At 37.9% G+C, this 17,874-nt stretch overlaps 1 protein-coding gene across 1 annotated transcript in view; it reads left to right on the forward strand.

Annotated features, from left to right (window-relative positions):
- LOC110457058 (N-acetylated-alpha-linked acidic dipeptidase 2-like) overlaps positions 1-17,418 on the forward strand; it is a 100,403-nt gene extending 82,985 nt beyond the window's left edge. The window contains exons 8-19 of the mRNA XM_021508156.1: positions 379-469; positions 656-742; positions 1,843-1,928; positions 7,759-7,878; positions 8,590-8,672; positions 8,895-8,958; positions 9,743-9,902; positions 10,217-10,310; positions 13,411-13,663; positions 15,289-15,376; positions 16,131-16,223; positions 16,822-17,418. Coding sequence (XP_021363831.1) covers positions 379-469; positions 656-742; positions 1,843-1,928; positions 7,759-7,878; positions 8,590-8,672; positions 8,895-8,958; positions 9,743-9,902; positions 10,217-10,310; positions 13,411-13,663; positions 15,289-15,376; positions 16,131-16,223; positions 16,822-17,014 — 1,412 coding nt within the window. The 3' untranslated portion in view covers positions 17,015-17,418. The remainder of the gene's footprint in view (positions 1-378; positions 470-655; positions 743-1,842; positions 1,929-7,758; positions 7,879-8,589; positions 8,673-8,894; positions 8,959-9,742; positions 9,903-10,216; positions 10,311-13,410; positions 13,664-15,288; positions 15,377-16,130; positions 16,224-16,821) is intronic.
- The last annotated feature ends 456 nt before the right edge of the window (positions 17,419-17,874 follow it).

The raw sequence follows: 17,874 nt of genomic DNA on the forward strand, positions 1-17,874 counted from the left end.
CTACACCACCTGACCTGTAAAGGGAGTGGCTTATCCACCCACTACACCACTTGACCTGTAAGGGGAGCGGCTTAACCACCCACTTCACCACCTGACCTGTAAGGGGAGTGGCTTATCCACCCACTACACCACCTGACCTGTAAGGGGAGTGGCTTAACCACTCACTACACCACCTGACCTGTAAAGGGAAGTGGCTTAGCCACCCACTACACCACCTGACTGTTAAGGTGAGTGGCTTATCCACCCACTACACCACCTGACCTGTAACCCATGTATTTGAGGTCTATGTTTAGTTTTGATACAAAGTTTGGCTGGAGTTGGGGGACCATGTATTGTCCACAGTAATCTGTTGTAATCATGTTATATTTGTGTTTGTAGACGGCGTGTACAGGACTCCGCCCTCTAGTGACTGTTACCCTAAAATCCCATCCCAGCCAATCAGCTACAACGATGCCGCGGAACTGATGAGGTAGTCTTTACATGTATATATAGCTCAGAAGTGTATTTACTGTCAAAAGAATTCACCCTTATTAATATATGATATGGAAACATAAAATCTCTTTTGAAAATACTAATAGCTAATTGAGATTTCAGAAGTTAAAGAATGAATTAAAAGATATTTTCAATTTGGTTCTAAATCATTTGTTTTTAACAGGGACATGCGAGGTCAAATAGCTCCCAACAAATGGTTTGGTGGACTAAACATTACTTACAGACTGGGACCAGAATATCTTAATGACAGGTAAGTATTGTCCTCTATTCGTTGCACTGGTTACCTGTACGATACAGGTCGCAGTACAAAATTCTGGTGTACACATACAAGGCACTGAATGGAACAGCTCCTCAGTACCTACAGGTTCTTGTTACTCTGTATCAGCCGTCACGATCACTGCGGTCGGAGTCAGAATCTTTGTTGTGTGTCCCAAAATCTCGTACTGTGACCTACGGAAACAGATGTTTTGGAAGGGTTTCGGCTACGTTGTGGAAAAGCTTGCCATCTGCAATTAGAAAGTCCAATACCCTGGCCAAGTTCAAGAGGGACATCAAAACTCACCTCTTCACGTCTGCATTTTAGAATCTTTGCAAAGACGTCATGTAAATACCACCCTTTTATTTGTTCAATCATGTGCACATTGCTTGCTTAAATGTATAAAAGTGATTGTAAACCTTTGTTTTTTTTTGTTTTCACAATTATAACCATTACTATTATCCATATGTTGTAAAGCACTTTAGAGTAATTTTACAAATTATATAGGGCGCTATATAAATGTTGTATATTATTATTATTATTATTAAGTATTAAACATATACATCACCATTCTTTTTGTAAAAAGTTAGTTTAACTCATTCACCCTTGAATTTTCGTAATAAACGATTCCAACCGTTAAATTGGGAGAGTTCAAATGTGTCTTCAGGGGTGAATGAGTTCATGTTCTAGTTCACCAACCCAAGTTTGTACTTTGAATACATAATATAGCACTGTGTATATTTCAGGACTTGTATTATATAATATATAGCACTGTGTATATTTCAGTCCTTGGATATATATATATAGCACTGTATATTTCAGGACTTGTATTATATAATATAGCACTGTGTATATTTCAGGACTTGTATTATATATAATATAGCACTGTGTATATTTTAGGACTTGTATTATATAATATAGCACTGTGTATATTTCAGAACTTGTATTATATAATATAGCACTGTGTATATTTCAGGACCTGTATTATATAATATAGCAATGTGTGTATTTCAGGACTTGTATTATATATAATACAGCACTGTGTATATTTTAGGACTTGTATTATATAATATATAGCACTGTGTATATTTCAGGACTGTGGAGCTAACGGTCAACAACAAGGACGACAAACGTAACATTTCCAACCTGATAGCAGTGATAGAGGGAAAATACGAAAAAGGTGAGGAACGCTGTGTTAAAAGTGTAAAGTGTTCAGTTGTTTTTGTCCAGTTCTGTCATTTTGTGATGATGGTAGGTTTACCTCACATGACAATAAATAAGTGATGTTCACTTTATATCATGTGTTCAGGACCGCTGTGTTTCACTTGACATGCCTTAATTATATATAAGTCATCCTCGATATCCAGGGTTTGCACTCACTTTTGCTCTTCGATCTGCACCCCTGGAATATGTCATAGCAAAATTGAAGGCTCGGTGTATGCCACCTTGTTGATGAGACGAGAAGACTAGTTTGATCCTTTGATGTACATCAAAAGTATCTCGCGGTCACGTAACTGTAACGGTAAAACCTGTTGGCTTTGAAGTCGGGTGTCGCTCCTCTGTAATCTTCAAAGGACAGGTATCAGCCTAGCGATTGGTCAGGTTTTCTTACCTAAGACCAATCAAATAGCTAGCCGGATGCCTTCAATTTTGCTATGACATCTTCCAGGGGTGCAGAGAGTGGAAGTGAGTATAACCTCTCGATATCGAGGATGGTCTTCAGTAGGATTGTGTTCCTCTTGCTGAAACCTCAAGTTCTATCAAGCCTCAAGTTCTATCAAGCCTCAAGTTCTGTCAAGCCTCAAGTTCTATCAAGCCTCAAGTTCTGTCAAGCCTCAAGTTCTGTCAAGCCTCAAGTTCTGTCAAGCCTCAATGTGGAGTGCTTATGAGCTCACCTGATAAAGAGATATCTGTTGTGTGTCCCGTCAGCCCTTATATTTGTCTTTAAGCAATGTCTTCTCTAGATCTTTAAGATGTATCAATACTTGATTTGTAACTTGCTGGAGTGGAGAACTATTCAGTTTGTTAAAACAAACGACCTTCACAAACTGGTGTAAATAGCTATCACACTTGGTGACTTTTTTATCTTGCTTATATATTCAAAGAGTAGTAGAGCTTAAATACTCACCCCGGTATCAATGCCTGTATAAGTTTTGGTGATAGGGCTGAAATTCATTGATATAACCTTCAATATCTGTACTAGGATGCTGATATTTATATTATCCAGTAGCATACTGGATGAATGACCTTGACCCTTTCAAGGTTGCAGGGGTCAAATATATTCAAACTTTTCAACAGCTTCTTCTGAATAACCAAGAAGTTTAGGGTGATGGTATTATGCCAGAAGAATGGTGGGATGACGGGCTATTTAGTGTGTTCAAATGAATGACCTTGACCCTTTGTAGGTTGCAGGGTCAAAAATATTCAAAATTTTAAACAGCTTCTTTTGAATAACCAAGAAGCTTAGAGTGATGGCATTATGCCTGTAGCCTGGTGGGATGACAGACTATTAATTCATTCACCCCTGAAATTTCATTATGAACTATTCTAGCCATTGAATTAAAAGAGTCCAAATGTGTCTTCAGGGGTGAATGAGTTAAGTGTGCTCAAATGAATGACTTTGACCCACTTTCAAGATCATGGGTCAAAATATTTCAAATCCTTTAAACAGTTAAATTACCAAGAAGCCAAGTATTATCATGTCTGGCCAGTAGCATGTGGTGTATATGTCCATAATCTCTGTCTGTCCTTCCTGTGTTATCTGTCATCTGTCAGTCTGTCTCTCCACATCTGTTCGTCTCTCTGTCCTCCCTGTGTTATCTGTCCTCAATCGGTCTGTCTCTCCCCATCTGTTCATCTGTCTCTCCTCCCTGAGTTATCTGTACCCTGTCGGTCTGTCTCTCCCCGTCTGTTCATCTGTCTGTACTCCCTGTGTTATCTGTCCTCTGTCGTTCTGTCTCTCCCCGTCTGTTCATCTGTCTCTCCTCCCTGTGTTATCTGTCCTCAATCGGTCTGTCTATCCCCATCTGTTCATCTGTCTCTCCTCCCTGAGTTATCTGTACCCTGTCGGTCTGTCTCTCCCCATCTGTTCATCTCTCTGTCCTCCCTGTGTTATCTGTCCTCTGTCTGTCTGTCTCTCCCCGTCTGTTCATCGGTCTGTCCTCCCTGTATTATCTCTGTCGGTCTGTCTCTCCCCATCTGTCCATCTCTCTGTCCTCCCTGAGTTATCTGTACCCTGTCGGTCTGTCTCTCCCCATCTGTTAATCTCTCTGTCCTCCCTGAGTTATCTGTCCCCTGTCGGTCTGTCGCACCCCGTCCGTTCATCTGTCTGTCCTCCCTGTATTATCTCTGTCGGTCTGTCTCTCCCCGTCTGTTCATCTGTCTGTACTCCCTGTGTTATCTGTCCCCTGTCAGTCTGTCTCTCCCCATCTGTTCATCTCTCTGTCCTCCCTGTGTTATCTGTCCTCTGACGGTCTGTCTCTCCCCGTCTGTTCATCTGTCTGTACTACCTGTGTTATCTGTCCCCTGTCGGTCTGTCTCTCCCCATCTGTTCATCTGTCTGTCCTCCCTGTGTTATCTGTCCTCTGTCCGTCTGTCTCTCCCCGTCTGTTCATCTGTCTGTCCTCCCTGTATTATCTGTCCTCTGTCGGTCTGTCTCTCCCCATCTGTTCATCTGTCTGTCCTCCCTGTGTTATCTGTCCCCTGTCGGTCTGTCTCACCCCGTCTGTTCATCTGTCTGTCCTCCCTGTATTATCTGTCCTCAATCGGTATGTCTCTTCCCGTCTGTTCATCTGTCTGGCCTCCCTGTGTTATCTGTCCTCTCTCGGTCTGTCTCTCTCTGTCCTCCCTGTGTTATCTGTCGGTCTGTCTCTCCCCATCTGTTCATCTGTCTGTCCTCCCTGTGTTATCTGTCCCCTGTCGGTCTGTCCTCCCTGTATTATCTGTCCTCAATCGGTATGTCTCTCCTTATCTGTTCATCTGTCTGTCCTCCCTGTATTATCTGTCCTCAATCGGTATATTTCTCCCCATCTGTTCATCTGTCTGTCCTCCCTGTGTTATCTGTCCTCTCTCGGTCTGTCTCTCCCCGTCTGTTCATCTGTCTCTCCTCCCTGTGTTATCTGTCATCTGTCAGTCTGTCTCTCCCCGTCTGTTCATCCGTCGGTCCTCCCTGTGTTATCTGTCCTCTGTCGGTATATTTCTCCCCATCTGTTCATCTGTCTGTCCTCCCTGTGTTATCTGTCCTCTCTCGGCCTGTCTCTCCCCGTCTGTTCATCTGTCTCTCCTCCCTGTGTTATCTGTCATCTGTCAGTCTGTCTCTCCCCGTCTGTTCATCCGTCGGTCCTCCCTGTGTTATCTGTCCTCTGTCGGTCTGTCTCTCCCCGTCTGTTCATCTGTCTGTCCTCCCTGTGTTATATGTTATCTGTCGGTCCATCTCACCCCGTCTGTTCATCTGTCTGTCCTGTGTTATCTGTCCTCTCTCGGTCTGTCTCTCATCGTCTGTTCATCTGTCTGTCCTCCCTGTGTTATCTGTCGGTCTGTCTCACCCCGTTTGTTCATCTGTCTGTTCTCCCAGTGTTATCTGTTATCTGTTATCTGTCGGTCTGTCTCACCCCGTCTGTTCATCTGTCTGTTCTCCCTGTGTTATCTGTCCTCTCTCGGTCTGTCTCTCCCCATCTGTTCATCTGTCTGTCCTCCCTGTATTATCTGTCCTCAATCGGTATGTCTCTCCCCGTCTGTTCATCTGTCTGTCCTCCCTGTGTTATCTGTCATCTGTTGGTCTGTCTCACCCCGTCTGTTCATCTGTCTGTCCTCCCTGTGTTATCTGTCATCTGTCGGTCTGTCTCTCCCCGTCTGTTCATCTGTCTGTCCTCCCTGTGTTATCTGTCATCTGTCGGTCTGTCTCTCCCCGTCTGTTCATCTGTCTGTCCTCCCTGTGTTATCTGTCATCTGTCGGTCTGTCTCTCCCCGTCTGTTCATCTGTCTGTCCTCCCTGTGTTATCTGTCATCTGTCGGTCTGTCTCTCCCCGTCTGTTCATCTGTCTGTCCTCCCTGTGTTATCTGTCATCTGTCGGTCTGTCTCTCCCCGTCTGTTCATCTGTCTGTCCTCCCTGTGTTATCTGTCATCTGTCGGTCTGTCTCACCCCGTCTGTTCATCTGTCTGTCCTCCCTGTGTTATCTGTCATCTGTCGGTCTGTCTCACCCCGTCTGTTCATCTGTCTGTCTTCCTTGTGTTATCTGTCATCTGTCAGTCTGTCTCTCCCCGTCTGTTCATCTGTCTGTTTTCCCAGTGTTATCTGTTATCTGTTATCTGTCGGTCTGTCTCACCCCATCTGTTCATCTGTCTGTCCTCCCTGTATTATCTGTGTTATCTGTCCTCTGTCAGTCTGTCTCTCCCCGTCTGTTCATCTGTCGGTCCTCTCTGTATTATCTGTCCTTAATCAGTCTGTCTCTCCCCGTCTGTTCATCTGTCGGTCATCTCTGTATTATCTGTCCTTAATCAGTCTGTCTCTCCCCGTCTGTTCATCTGTCTGTCCTCCCTGTGTTATATGTCCCCTGTCGGTCTGTCTCTGTTCTTCTGGTCCAGTCTTTCTCTTCCCATCTGTTTGTCTGGCACAGACTTGTAAGCAAGGTTGTTGACAGTGACAGATTAATGCTACAGACATTTGCCCTTCAAAACATCTAGGAATAAGATGTTACAAGGCCGAGGGGACTGGGGAGACTTTCTACTGAAGGGTTGTTGATCATGTGGTCATCCAGATTGATTTTTAGGGTGTATAATAAATAGGGCCACTTACTTCCATATATTCCCTCTAGTAGCAGTTCCGTCTCGGGTCTAGACGATTGAGGACAGTTACTGGCGGAAGGTGATAATATTCACTGAGTGTACAGATTAAAACATCTGCTGGGCCCATCACAGAAACTTTACCATATAACCTAAAAAGGCCAGAGTTGTACAGACTTTAGCATTGTTGTTGCCATTTTTTCTTTCCAGGCTCAGAAATTTATCAAAAGATATAAATATATATCCAACTAATACTATAAAATAATGGTTGCTACATGCTTTTGCTATTTTAACATGAACACATTTAGTATCAATTGGTACATGTTTTGTGGCCTGTTAATTTGTACTTAAGTGAGTACAATATTTTTTATTTATTCAAGTGTATATGTTACTACTGTACTGTTCAATGAAAACCATAAAAATAAATACAGCAAGACCTGATCTAAAGACCATCGCTATTTAAGCAATGGATGTTTTAGCAAATGTTGTTATGGTCCTATAACACACATTGCTACATGATGACAAACTTAATAAAGCCTGGTAGGTTTGTAGTTACATTTTGATAGAGTAGTTAGGCTTAATTTAGTTATTTCGAGCAGTTTTTAAACAGCAAATCAAGTGTTGATAACAATGAGATTGATGACGTCACAATAGAGATTGATGACGTCACAATAGAGATTGTTGACATCACAATAGAGATTGATGACGTTACGTTAAAGATTGATGACGTTACAATAGAGATTGATGACGTTACAATAGAGATTGATGACGTCACAATAGAGATTGATGACGTTACAATAGAGATTAATGACGTTACATTAGAGATTGATGACATTACAACAGCAAATGTTGTTATAGTTTGATAACAACATTTGCCTTCGCAATATGCATTACAATGGAATGATGCAGAGCAAATGTAGATATTAAAGTATCTGTGTTCAATGAGCACTATTACAACTCTGCATTACTGTGATTATCATATAGCTGAACCTGTATTGACTCATCATTCACCCCTCAAATTTCAAAATGAACGCTTCCAACCTTTGAACTGGAAGAGTTCAAATGTGTCTTCAGGGATAAATGAGTTAAGAGACATCTTTATGAACTTCCTGAAGGTGGTCTCTGTATACAGGTTTGGTTGTTTACAGGGAGTTTCGATACAGTATGGCGACATATTGAAGTAGATGTGAAGCTGTATATTACCAGATCTTACGAACGTTTGTTTCAGATAAATATATCATTGTGGGAGCACACATAGATTCCTGGACGAAGGGAGCTGTTGACGCAGGGTCAGGCTACGCTGTCATCTGGGAACTCGCACGCGCATTTACGTCCAAAGTGGAGAAAGGTGCTTATCAGGGATGGTAGATAGAAATAAATGTTTTAGGGTTTTTACAGACAATCACAAGGATTAAATTTGTAATGAGGTCTTGTACAATTACTTTTTTTTTTATCCTTTAAAAGAAGTTCTGAAAAATTGCATCGTTGTCATTTATCTGACCCTTGACATCTTTAAATTACAGCTACTGCAAAATTGGGAATTCAAGTTTCCTAGTTGTAGAAGTTTATAAAATTACTTGATATTTTGGATTAGACTTTTAAAGTCATAAAACATGTCAATAATGCATTCTGTTTCACAATTTTGATGTTTGAAAATTCCTAGTGTTCCCATTTTTGCCACTGACTTTTCATTTTCCAAAATACCCACAGATAATTTTCTAAATGTATGTATTGATCCACTATGTAATATATTAATGAAATATATCCTTGCACTATGAAATAAGCATACTACGTTGCCCTGTGCAATGTACACCAGTATTCTGACTGGGTTGGGTCGCATGCTTCGGTCTAAGGATATAACACTTCACCTCACCAAACCATCTGGGATCCGTACAGGGTCTTTAAGCTGTTGTTAGGCTGTAAAATTGTAAAGAACAAACAGATATTGTCAAAGGAAAAAAAATCCACTCTACACTCTACATAAAGTTTGAAGAATGAAATGGGACTTTAAGTTTGATGTTGCGGTATGTCATTGGTAAATTGTCGCATTGTTTTATAGGTTGGCGGCCACGAAGATCCATTCTGTTCGCGCTATGGGATGCAACGAAATACGGCCATATTGGATCATTTGAATGGGTACAGGTATGTACACTCAGGTAGAGTAATTCTACAAAGGTCTGTATCTTTGTCGAGTTACAACCATTCATTTACTTGTATGGTCTGAAGGTATAGATATGTCAAGTTTTAATGGAAAATTAGTACAATAAAAATATCATAATACTGCAGTTTTCAGTAAAATTGTACACCAAATAAAATCACCTGGATTGCAAATATGTGACAAAAATATTGTTTTGATTTTGACAGGAGTATGAAAAACAGCTGTTGACTGGAGCCGTGGCCTATATAAACCTGGACGCAGTCATTAGAGGTGAGATTTATTATTATGTCCTTTTATTAAGTTAAGAAACATCATGGGGTGATTAAACCTTTAACAGTTCTGGTATAAACCTCAATGTTATCTAATGATCACTGAGTCAGAGTGTGCTTCAGAAACCTACACTTACTATTAAGAAATATTACAATATGTCAAAACTTTGCCAAGAAAAACTGTATTTGCATTGTTGCATATACAAAACAGGAATATACGAGAATTGGGCCGGTGATGTGGTAGTGTACTGAGATTAGGATGTCTTATTTAGAAACTTGCTGAACCAAAATTTAAACAATATCTTGTTTGTGTTTCTTAATCACTATAATCCCTATAATAAATAATTTATAATCTAATCTTACAACTATATGTGCCTACATGCAGCGGGATCATTTTTAGTTCACCTGGTCCGAAGGTGTATAAACAGTGTGTGTGGCCCCCCCTGGGGCTTGAGGGGCGGGGTCCCATAGGGGAAATAGAGGTAAAACCTTTAAAATCCTTCTTCTACCGTAGGGATTAAGGGATTTTATCCTAATTTAGTCTGGAGCATCCTTGGGCCAAGGGGACTCAAATTTGTAAAAATGGTGGATCTTTCTGAAATTTCATATGTACTTACAGCACCTACCATGGAGTGCTATATCTTTACTTCATACCAACTATTTCAAACATATTCAGGTGAGCGATACAGGCCCTCTGAGCCTCTTGTTCTGTGAATCAGATGAAGGACAAATTGGAGCTCCCTGACGAATCCCTCTGTAAATTATATATTTTAACCTTGATACAGGTAACTACTCCTTCTATGCTGAGGCAAGTCCACTGTTATATAGCGTCATCAAGACAGCGGCCGGTCAGGTTCCGTGTGTCGACCCGGACTACCACGACATGTCTGTGCTACAGATGTGGACCAAGAAGTTCCCCGACCTCACCAACAGTTCACAGCCCAGGTAGGGGAGGCAGGCTGTCTTGAAGGGTCTATGGCAGGCTAGTTTATCATAATTACTGCAAAGTCTTCAGATGACATCTCTAAAAGTTGCTGATGGATTGAGAACAAACGTTTGTGAAATCATGCATTACTGTGCGTGTCGCTCATTGATCGTCGCACTTGGGTTTAATTCATTTCGATTGGATCTACTTAACACAATATACACCATTCAGAATTTCTCTCAGCTAGATTTTGTTAGCTTCAACTGTGTATGAAACATGGCAAGCTATATATTTGTTAACTGCTTGTTACATGTATATGGTAATTATTTTGTAGGATCTATCCGTTGGAAGGTGACAGCGACCATTCTCCATTTTACTACTATCTTGGTGTACCTTCATTTTCACCAGCTTACACCTTTAATGTAAAGGTAAATATCGCTTAATTCAACACCTTTAATGTAAATGTAAATATCGCTTAATTCAACACCTTTAATGTAAATGTAAATATAGCTGAATTTAACACCTTTAATGTAAAGGTAAATATCGCTTATTTCAACACATTTAATTTAAATGTTAATATAGCTGAATTCAACACCTTTAATGTAAAGGTAAATATACCTTAATTCATCAGCTTTAATATAAAGGCATATATAGCTTAATTCAACACCTTTAAAGTAAAGATAAATATAGCTTAATTCAACACCTGCAATGTGTAGGTAAATATTGCTTAATTCAACAGCTTTAATGTAAAGGCAAATATAGCTGAATTAACACCTTTAATGTAAAGGTAAATATAGCTTAATTCAACACCCTTAATGTAAGGGTAAATATCGCTTTCAACACCTTTAATGTAAATGTAAATATAGCTTAATTTAACAGCTTTAATATAAAGGCAAATATAGCTTAATTCAACACCTGTTATGTAAAAGTAAATATAGCTTAATTCAATACCTGTTATGTAAAGGTAAATATTGCTTAATTCAATACCTGTTATGTAAAAGTAAATATAGCTTATTTCAACACCTGTTATGTAAAGGTAAATATAGCTGAATTAACACCTTTAATGTAAAGGTAAATATAGCTTAATTCAACACCCTTAATGTAAGGGTAAATATCACTTTCAACACCTTTAATGTAAATGTAAATATAGCTTTATTTAACAGCTTTAATATAAAGGCAAATATAGCTTAATTCAACACCTGTAATATAAAGGTAAATATAGCTTAATTCAACACCTGTTATGTAAAGGTAAATATAGCTTAATTCAACACCTGTTAAGTTAAGGTAAATATCGTTTAATTCAACACCTGTTATGTAAAGGTAAATATAGCTTAATTCAATACCTGTTATGTAAAGGTAAATATTGCTTAATTCAACACCTTTTATGTAAAGGTAAATATTGCTTAATTCAACACCTGTTATGTAAAGGTAAATATTGCTTAATTCAAAACCTGTTATGTAAAAGTAAATATAGATTAATTCAATACCTGTTATGTAAAGGTAAATATTGCTTAATTCAATACCTGTTATGTTAAGGTAAATATTGCTAAATTCAACACCTGTTATGTAAAGGTAAATGTAGCTTAATTCAACACCTGTTATGTAAATGTAAATATAGCTTAATCAATTATTCACAGCTGTGACTCGGACATATCAGAAATAAGTCTACTTTATACATGTAAAGGTAACTCAGCAGATTTGTAGTCTTTGCCACCATTTTAAGCTGGAAGGCACAGATTGGAAGCCCAGCATGTGTCAGACATCCTAACGCGGTCTTAAGGATCCCTGTCCCTCTGTAGGCAGAACACTAGGGATATGTTACAATTTTTGGTAGTGGTAAGAGGATCCTTAAAAAGATCAATATAGTGGATTTCGCTTATATCACTTCTCAATTGTCAGAGGAAAATATGATACACGTGTATTGTACAAACATTTTTTCTCAAGTTAATTCTTGTTTCATATTTTCATGTCCACATCTCATTATTTTGCACGTTTGTGAAATAACATGAATTTTTTTTAGGTTTGTTAGGAAGATTTCTTTGGATTATTTTAACATTGTATTAACATCTGAATAAGATCTCCCACACTCTGTAACAGCTATATAAACATTGTATTAACATCTGTATAAGATCTACCACACTTTGTTACAGCATTATAAACATTGTATTAACATCTGTATAAGATCTACCACATTCTGTTACAGCTATATAAACATTGTATTAACATCTGTATAAGATCTACCACACTCTGTTACAGCTATATAAACATTGTATTAACATCTGTATAAGATCTACCACACTCTGTTACAGCTATATAAACATTGTATTAACATCTGTATAAGATCTACCACACTCTGTTACAGCTATATAAACATTGTATTAACATCTGTATAAGATCTACCACACTCTGTTACAGCTATATAAACATTGTATTAACATCTGTATAAGATCTACCACACTCTGTTACAGCTATATAAACATTGTATTAACATCTGTATAAGATCTACCACACTCTGTTACAGCTATATAAACATTGTATTAACATCTGTATAAGATCTACCACACTCTGTTACAGCTATATAAACATTGTATTAACATCTGTATAAGATCTACCACACTCTGTTACAGCTATATAAACATTGTATTAACATCTGTATAAGATCTACCACACTCTGTTACAGCTATATAAACATTGTATTAACATCTGTATAAGATCTACCACACTCTGTTACAGCTATATAAACATTGTATTAACATCTGTATAAGATCTACCACACTCTGTTACAGCTATATAAACATTGTATTAACATCTGTATAAGATCTACCACACTCTGTTACAGCTATATAAACATTGTATTAACATCTGTATAAGATCTACCACACTCTGTTACAGCTATATAAACATTGTATTAACATCTGTATAAGATCTACCACACTCTGTTACAGCTATATAAACATTGTATTAACATCTGTATAAGATCTACCACACTCTGTTACAGCTATATAAACATTGTATTAACATCTGTATAAGATCTACCACACTCTGTTACAGCTATATAAACATTGTATTAACATCTGTATAAGATCTACCACACTCTGTTACAGCTATATAAACATTGTATTAACATCTGTATAAGATCTACCACACTCTGTTACAGCTATATAAACATTGTATTAACATCTGTATAAGATCTACCACACTCTGTTACAGCTATATAAACATTGTATTAACATCTGTATAAGATCTACCACACTCTGTTACAGCTATATAAACATTGTATTAACATCTGTATAAGATCTACCACACTCTGTTACAGCTATATAAACATTGTATTAACATCTGTATAAGATCTACCACACTCTGTTACAGCTATATAAACATTGTATTAACATCTGTATAAGATCTACCACACTCTGTTACAGCTTTATAAACATTGTATTAACATCTGTATAAGATCTACCACACTCTGTAACAGCTATATAAACATTGTATTTACATCTGTATAAGATCTATCACACTCTGTTACAGCTTTATAAAAACTTACCAACCTTCCCAGCCTATAGCACGTTAGAGGATACGATCAACTACCTACAAGTTTTCATCGATCCAAAGATGGAGTTACATGAAACAGTGTCCAAGGTGGTGTCGGACGTCATACTGAGGCTGGCAGACAGCGCCATTATTCCACTCGATACACAAAATTACATCTCCATTTTTGAAAATGGAAAAACATATTTACAGACACTGAAATCTGTGTTTGTAGTCGCTAATGTCAATCTTGGTAGGTATAAACAGTGATGTGGAATCATTATTAAAGTATTAAACAATGATCAGAATTGTTATTTATAAAGATATGATGTGGAATTTTTCTTAATCCCTTACCGGTTTTCTGGGGAGGGGGAGATCATAGGATTTTCACTCCATCCGTCCATCCAAAGAGTTTCTCCGGGTTCTCCGGGGTATATCTTAAGCTTATACACTACGGGGTATATCTTCTATACTCCGGGGTATATCTTGTATACTCCGGGGTATATCTTGTATACTCTGGGGTATATCTTCTACAATCCGGGGTATATCTTCTACACTCTGGGGTATATCTTCTACACTCCGAGGTATATCTTCTATACTCCGAGGTATATCTTCTACACTCCGAGGTATATCTTGTATACTCTGGGGTATATCTTCTACAATCCGGGGTATATCTTCTACACTCTGGGGTATATCTTCTACACTCCAAGGTATATCTTCTATACTCTGGGGTATATCTTCTACACTCTGGGGTATATCTTCTATACTCTGGGGTATATCTTCTACACTCTGGGGTATATCTTCTACACTCCGAGGTATATCTTCTATACTTCGGGGTATATCTTCTACAATCCGGGGTATATCTTCTACAATCCGGGGTATATCTTCTACACTCCGGGGTATATCTTCTACACTCTGGGGTATATCTTCTACACTCCGAGGTATATCTTCTATACTCTGGGGTATATCTTCTATACTCTGGGGTATATCTTCTACACTCCGGGGTATATCTTCTATACTTCGGGGTATATCTTGTATACTATATGGGGTATATCTTCTACACTCTGGGGTATTTCTTCTACACTCTGGGGTATATCTTGTATACTCTGGCGTATATCTTCTACACTCCGGGGTATATCTTCTACACTCTGGGGTATTTCCTCTACACTCTGGGGTATATCTTGTACACTCTGGCGTATATCTTCTACACTCCGGGGTATATCTTCTACACTCTGGGGTATTTCTTCTACACTCTGGGATATATCTTGTATACTTTGGGGTATATCTTCTACACTCTGGGGTATTTCTTCTACACTCTGGGGTATATCTTCTACACTCCGGGGTATATCTTCTATACTCCGGGGTTTATCTTCTACACTCCGGGGTATATCTTTACACTCTGGGGTATGTCTTGTACACTCCGGGGTATATCTTCTTTACTCTTGGGTATATCTTCTAAACTATTATAACTGGAGTTACCAAATTTGGTGTACATTTTGGGATAGCAGAGTGTCAAATACAAAAAGTCGTTTACTGTGACCTATGATTTGACCTTTGAATTTAACATTTGAAAAAGTTTGTTTAGGGCATAATCTTCTATACTATTTAACATGGAGTAACCAGAGTTGGTATGCAAGTATATTTTTTCTGGCGGAGTGCAGAGTACAAGTACTAATTCACTTTTAACTATATTTTGAGATAGGTGTACAAGCTTGATAAAAAAAAAAAAATACTGGTGGGGGAATATGGATTGTTTGCCTTGTTAAAGTATAAAACAGTGATGTGGATTTATTAGATATAAAACAATGATGTGAAAGTAATGCTTGTTTTATAACAGATGTGCATATATGAGAAAGTATTGTTTTGTTGTATTTTCAGATACTTTAATTGCAAGAATTGATGATTTTTCAAAAACTGTCTTCACATTTTCATCAAATATAACAAATTTAGATGTATCTAAATTAAAGTAAGTATATATCACTGATTTACTATAACAACTATTTATATCATAAAGCTGGCATTATACAGAAATATATAAGGAACTTCAGAACAAGCTTTTATGTCAAATTTGAATTTGTTGCCAGGACATCGTTGTAAGTTAAGGGTTAAGCTGTGAATGTATCTGCTGTAGACCCCTGGAATATGTCTTGACAATAATAAAGGGTCTTTATGTGAGACCTTGTGAATGAAAGTCTTTAGTCTAAATATTTATAACCTACAATGTAGATATCATCTATACATATGTATTGGTGTCGGGATGATTTTGTGTTAGTTTACTTGACTCAAAAAGGGAAGAATTTCCACCCTGCAAACATTTCCGGTTCTACATGCAGTGTTATACCATACATAATATATTTTGAAATTTATGTTAGGGCTTTGACTGATAAAAAATGTTTAAATAGTTTGAAAATAGAACATCAATATCACTCCTATCATGAATCTGTATATGATACCTGTGTTTTACCCCTGTGTTTTACCTGTGTTTTACCTGTGTTTTACTTTGTTTTACCTGTGTTTTACTTTGTTTTACCTGTGAAACACTTTGTTTTACCTGTTAAACACTTTGTTTTACCTGTGAAACACTTTGTTTTACCTGTTAAACACTTTGTTTTACCTGTGTTTTACTTTGTTTAACCTATGTTTTACCTGTGTTTCACTTTGTTTTACCTGTGTTTCACTTTGTTTTACCTGTGTTTTACTTTGATTTACCTGTATTCCAGTGAATATCACTTACATCACCTGAACCACAAACTAGTACAGGTACCACGAGTATTTATAATACCTGAAGGGTTACCTGGACAACCACAGTACAGGTACGTCATTCACAACGTTAAAACCTACTTTTAGCTAATTTTACCAGTGTACTTCCGGAGAGATACATGTTAACACTCTGTCAGGCTGTCACTTGTACAGTGGATATCTCGTATAGTCTATCAATTACGAGGCCTGATTTTGTGTGTACCGGCCTCTTTGAATGATAAAGTGTCATGTACTAAAATCAAAATCATATCTTGCCCCAAACTACATTATATTATAAAGTTATAGACTTAAGGTGAGGTCTGTAAATGAGCTACTGACCTGATCTGAGCAATATTCATCAAGGCAGAAGTCCAAGGTAAATAGTGCTCAGACCAAGTCCGTAAATCATGGCTGAACTAAAACTGAAGTCAACAATTTTTATATTGTGTGTCATTTACAATCCGCCCACTCATCCCAAAGGTGACAATCGAATCACTCTTAAACAAAGGATGACATAGTCCATTATGGTCTGTAACACATAATTCTGTTCTTAAAATTCAGTCTTTGAAAGATTTCCAAATTCATTACTAGACATCGTGTTGTTCAACTTCACGTGGTGATGTGTATTGATGTGTAAATGTTCCATCGTTTAATCCTGTATCCCTGTTACAGAAACATTCTTATGTCGCCACATCCGGAGGATCTCAACTCACAACAAGTGTTCCCCGGGATCGCAGCGGCACTCAAAGACGCTCTCAACGACCAGAATTGGTTACCAATGAAAAAACAGATCTCTTATTTATTAATAGCCTTACGACAGGCCACAGACTTACTTAGTGATAGCATTCTGGGGGAAACTCTATGACTCTAGTAAGGATCAATGTTTCATTTTTCAATTTTACTGTTGTTTCCTTTTCTGATTTTAATGTGCGTAAGTAAGCTTAATCAGAGTGTAAACAACAGATTCACAGATATTACCTGTGATTCTGATTGAGTGTAAGCTGAGTGTTAAAAACAGATTCCCAGATATTACCTGTGATTCTGATTGAGTGTAAGATGAATCAGAGTGTAAACAACAGATTCACAGATATTACCGGTGATTCTGATTGAGTGTAAGATGAATCAGAGTGTAAACAACAGATTCACAGATATTACCGGGGATTCTGATTGAGTGTAAGATGAATCAGAGTGTAAACAACAGATTTACAGATATTACCTGTGATTCTGATTGAGTGTAAGCTGTGTGTTAAAAACAGATTCCCAGATATTACCTGTGATTATGATTGAGTGTAAGATGAATCAGAGTGTAAACAGCAGATTCACAGATATTACCTGTGATTCTGATTGAGTGTAAGCTGAATCAGAGTGTAAACAACAGATTCACAGATATTACCTGTGAGTCTGATTGAGTGTAAGATGAATCAGAGTGTAAACAACAGATTCACAGATATTACCTGTGATTCTGATTGAGTGTAAGATGCATCAGAGTGTAAACTACAGATTCACAGATATTACCTGTGATTCTGATTGAGTGTAAGATGAATCGGAGTGTAAACAACAGATATTACCTGTGATTCTGATTGAGTGTAAGCTGAGTGTTAAGAAATTTGATAACTGCAGCTGTGAATTGCCTACTGATGTATATTGTACTTATTAGTGTAATGATGTCAATGTAGATAAATGTAACAAAATAAGTTAAAAATGTAAACGAAGTTTTTGATATGT

This window comes from Mizuhopecten yessoensis, unplaced genomic scaffold (assembly GCF_002113885.1).
Source record: "Mizuhopecten yessoensis strain PY_sf001 unplaced genomic scaffold, ASM211388v2 scaffold9021, whole genome shotgun sequence".
NCBI classification, from domain to species: domain Eukaryota; kingdom Metazoa; phylum Mollusca; class Bivalvia; order Pectinida; family Pectinidae; genus Mizuhopecten; species Mizuhopecten yessoensis.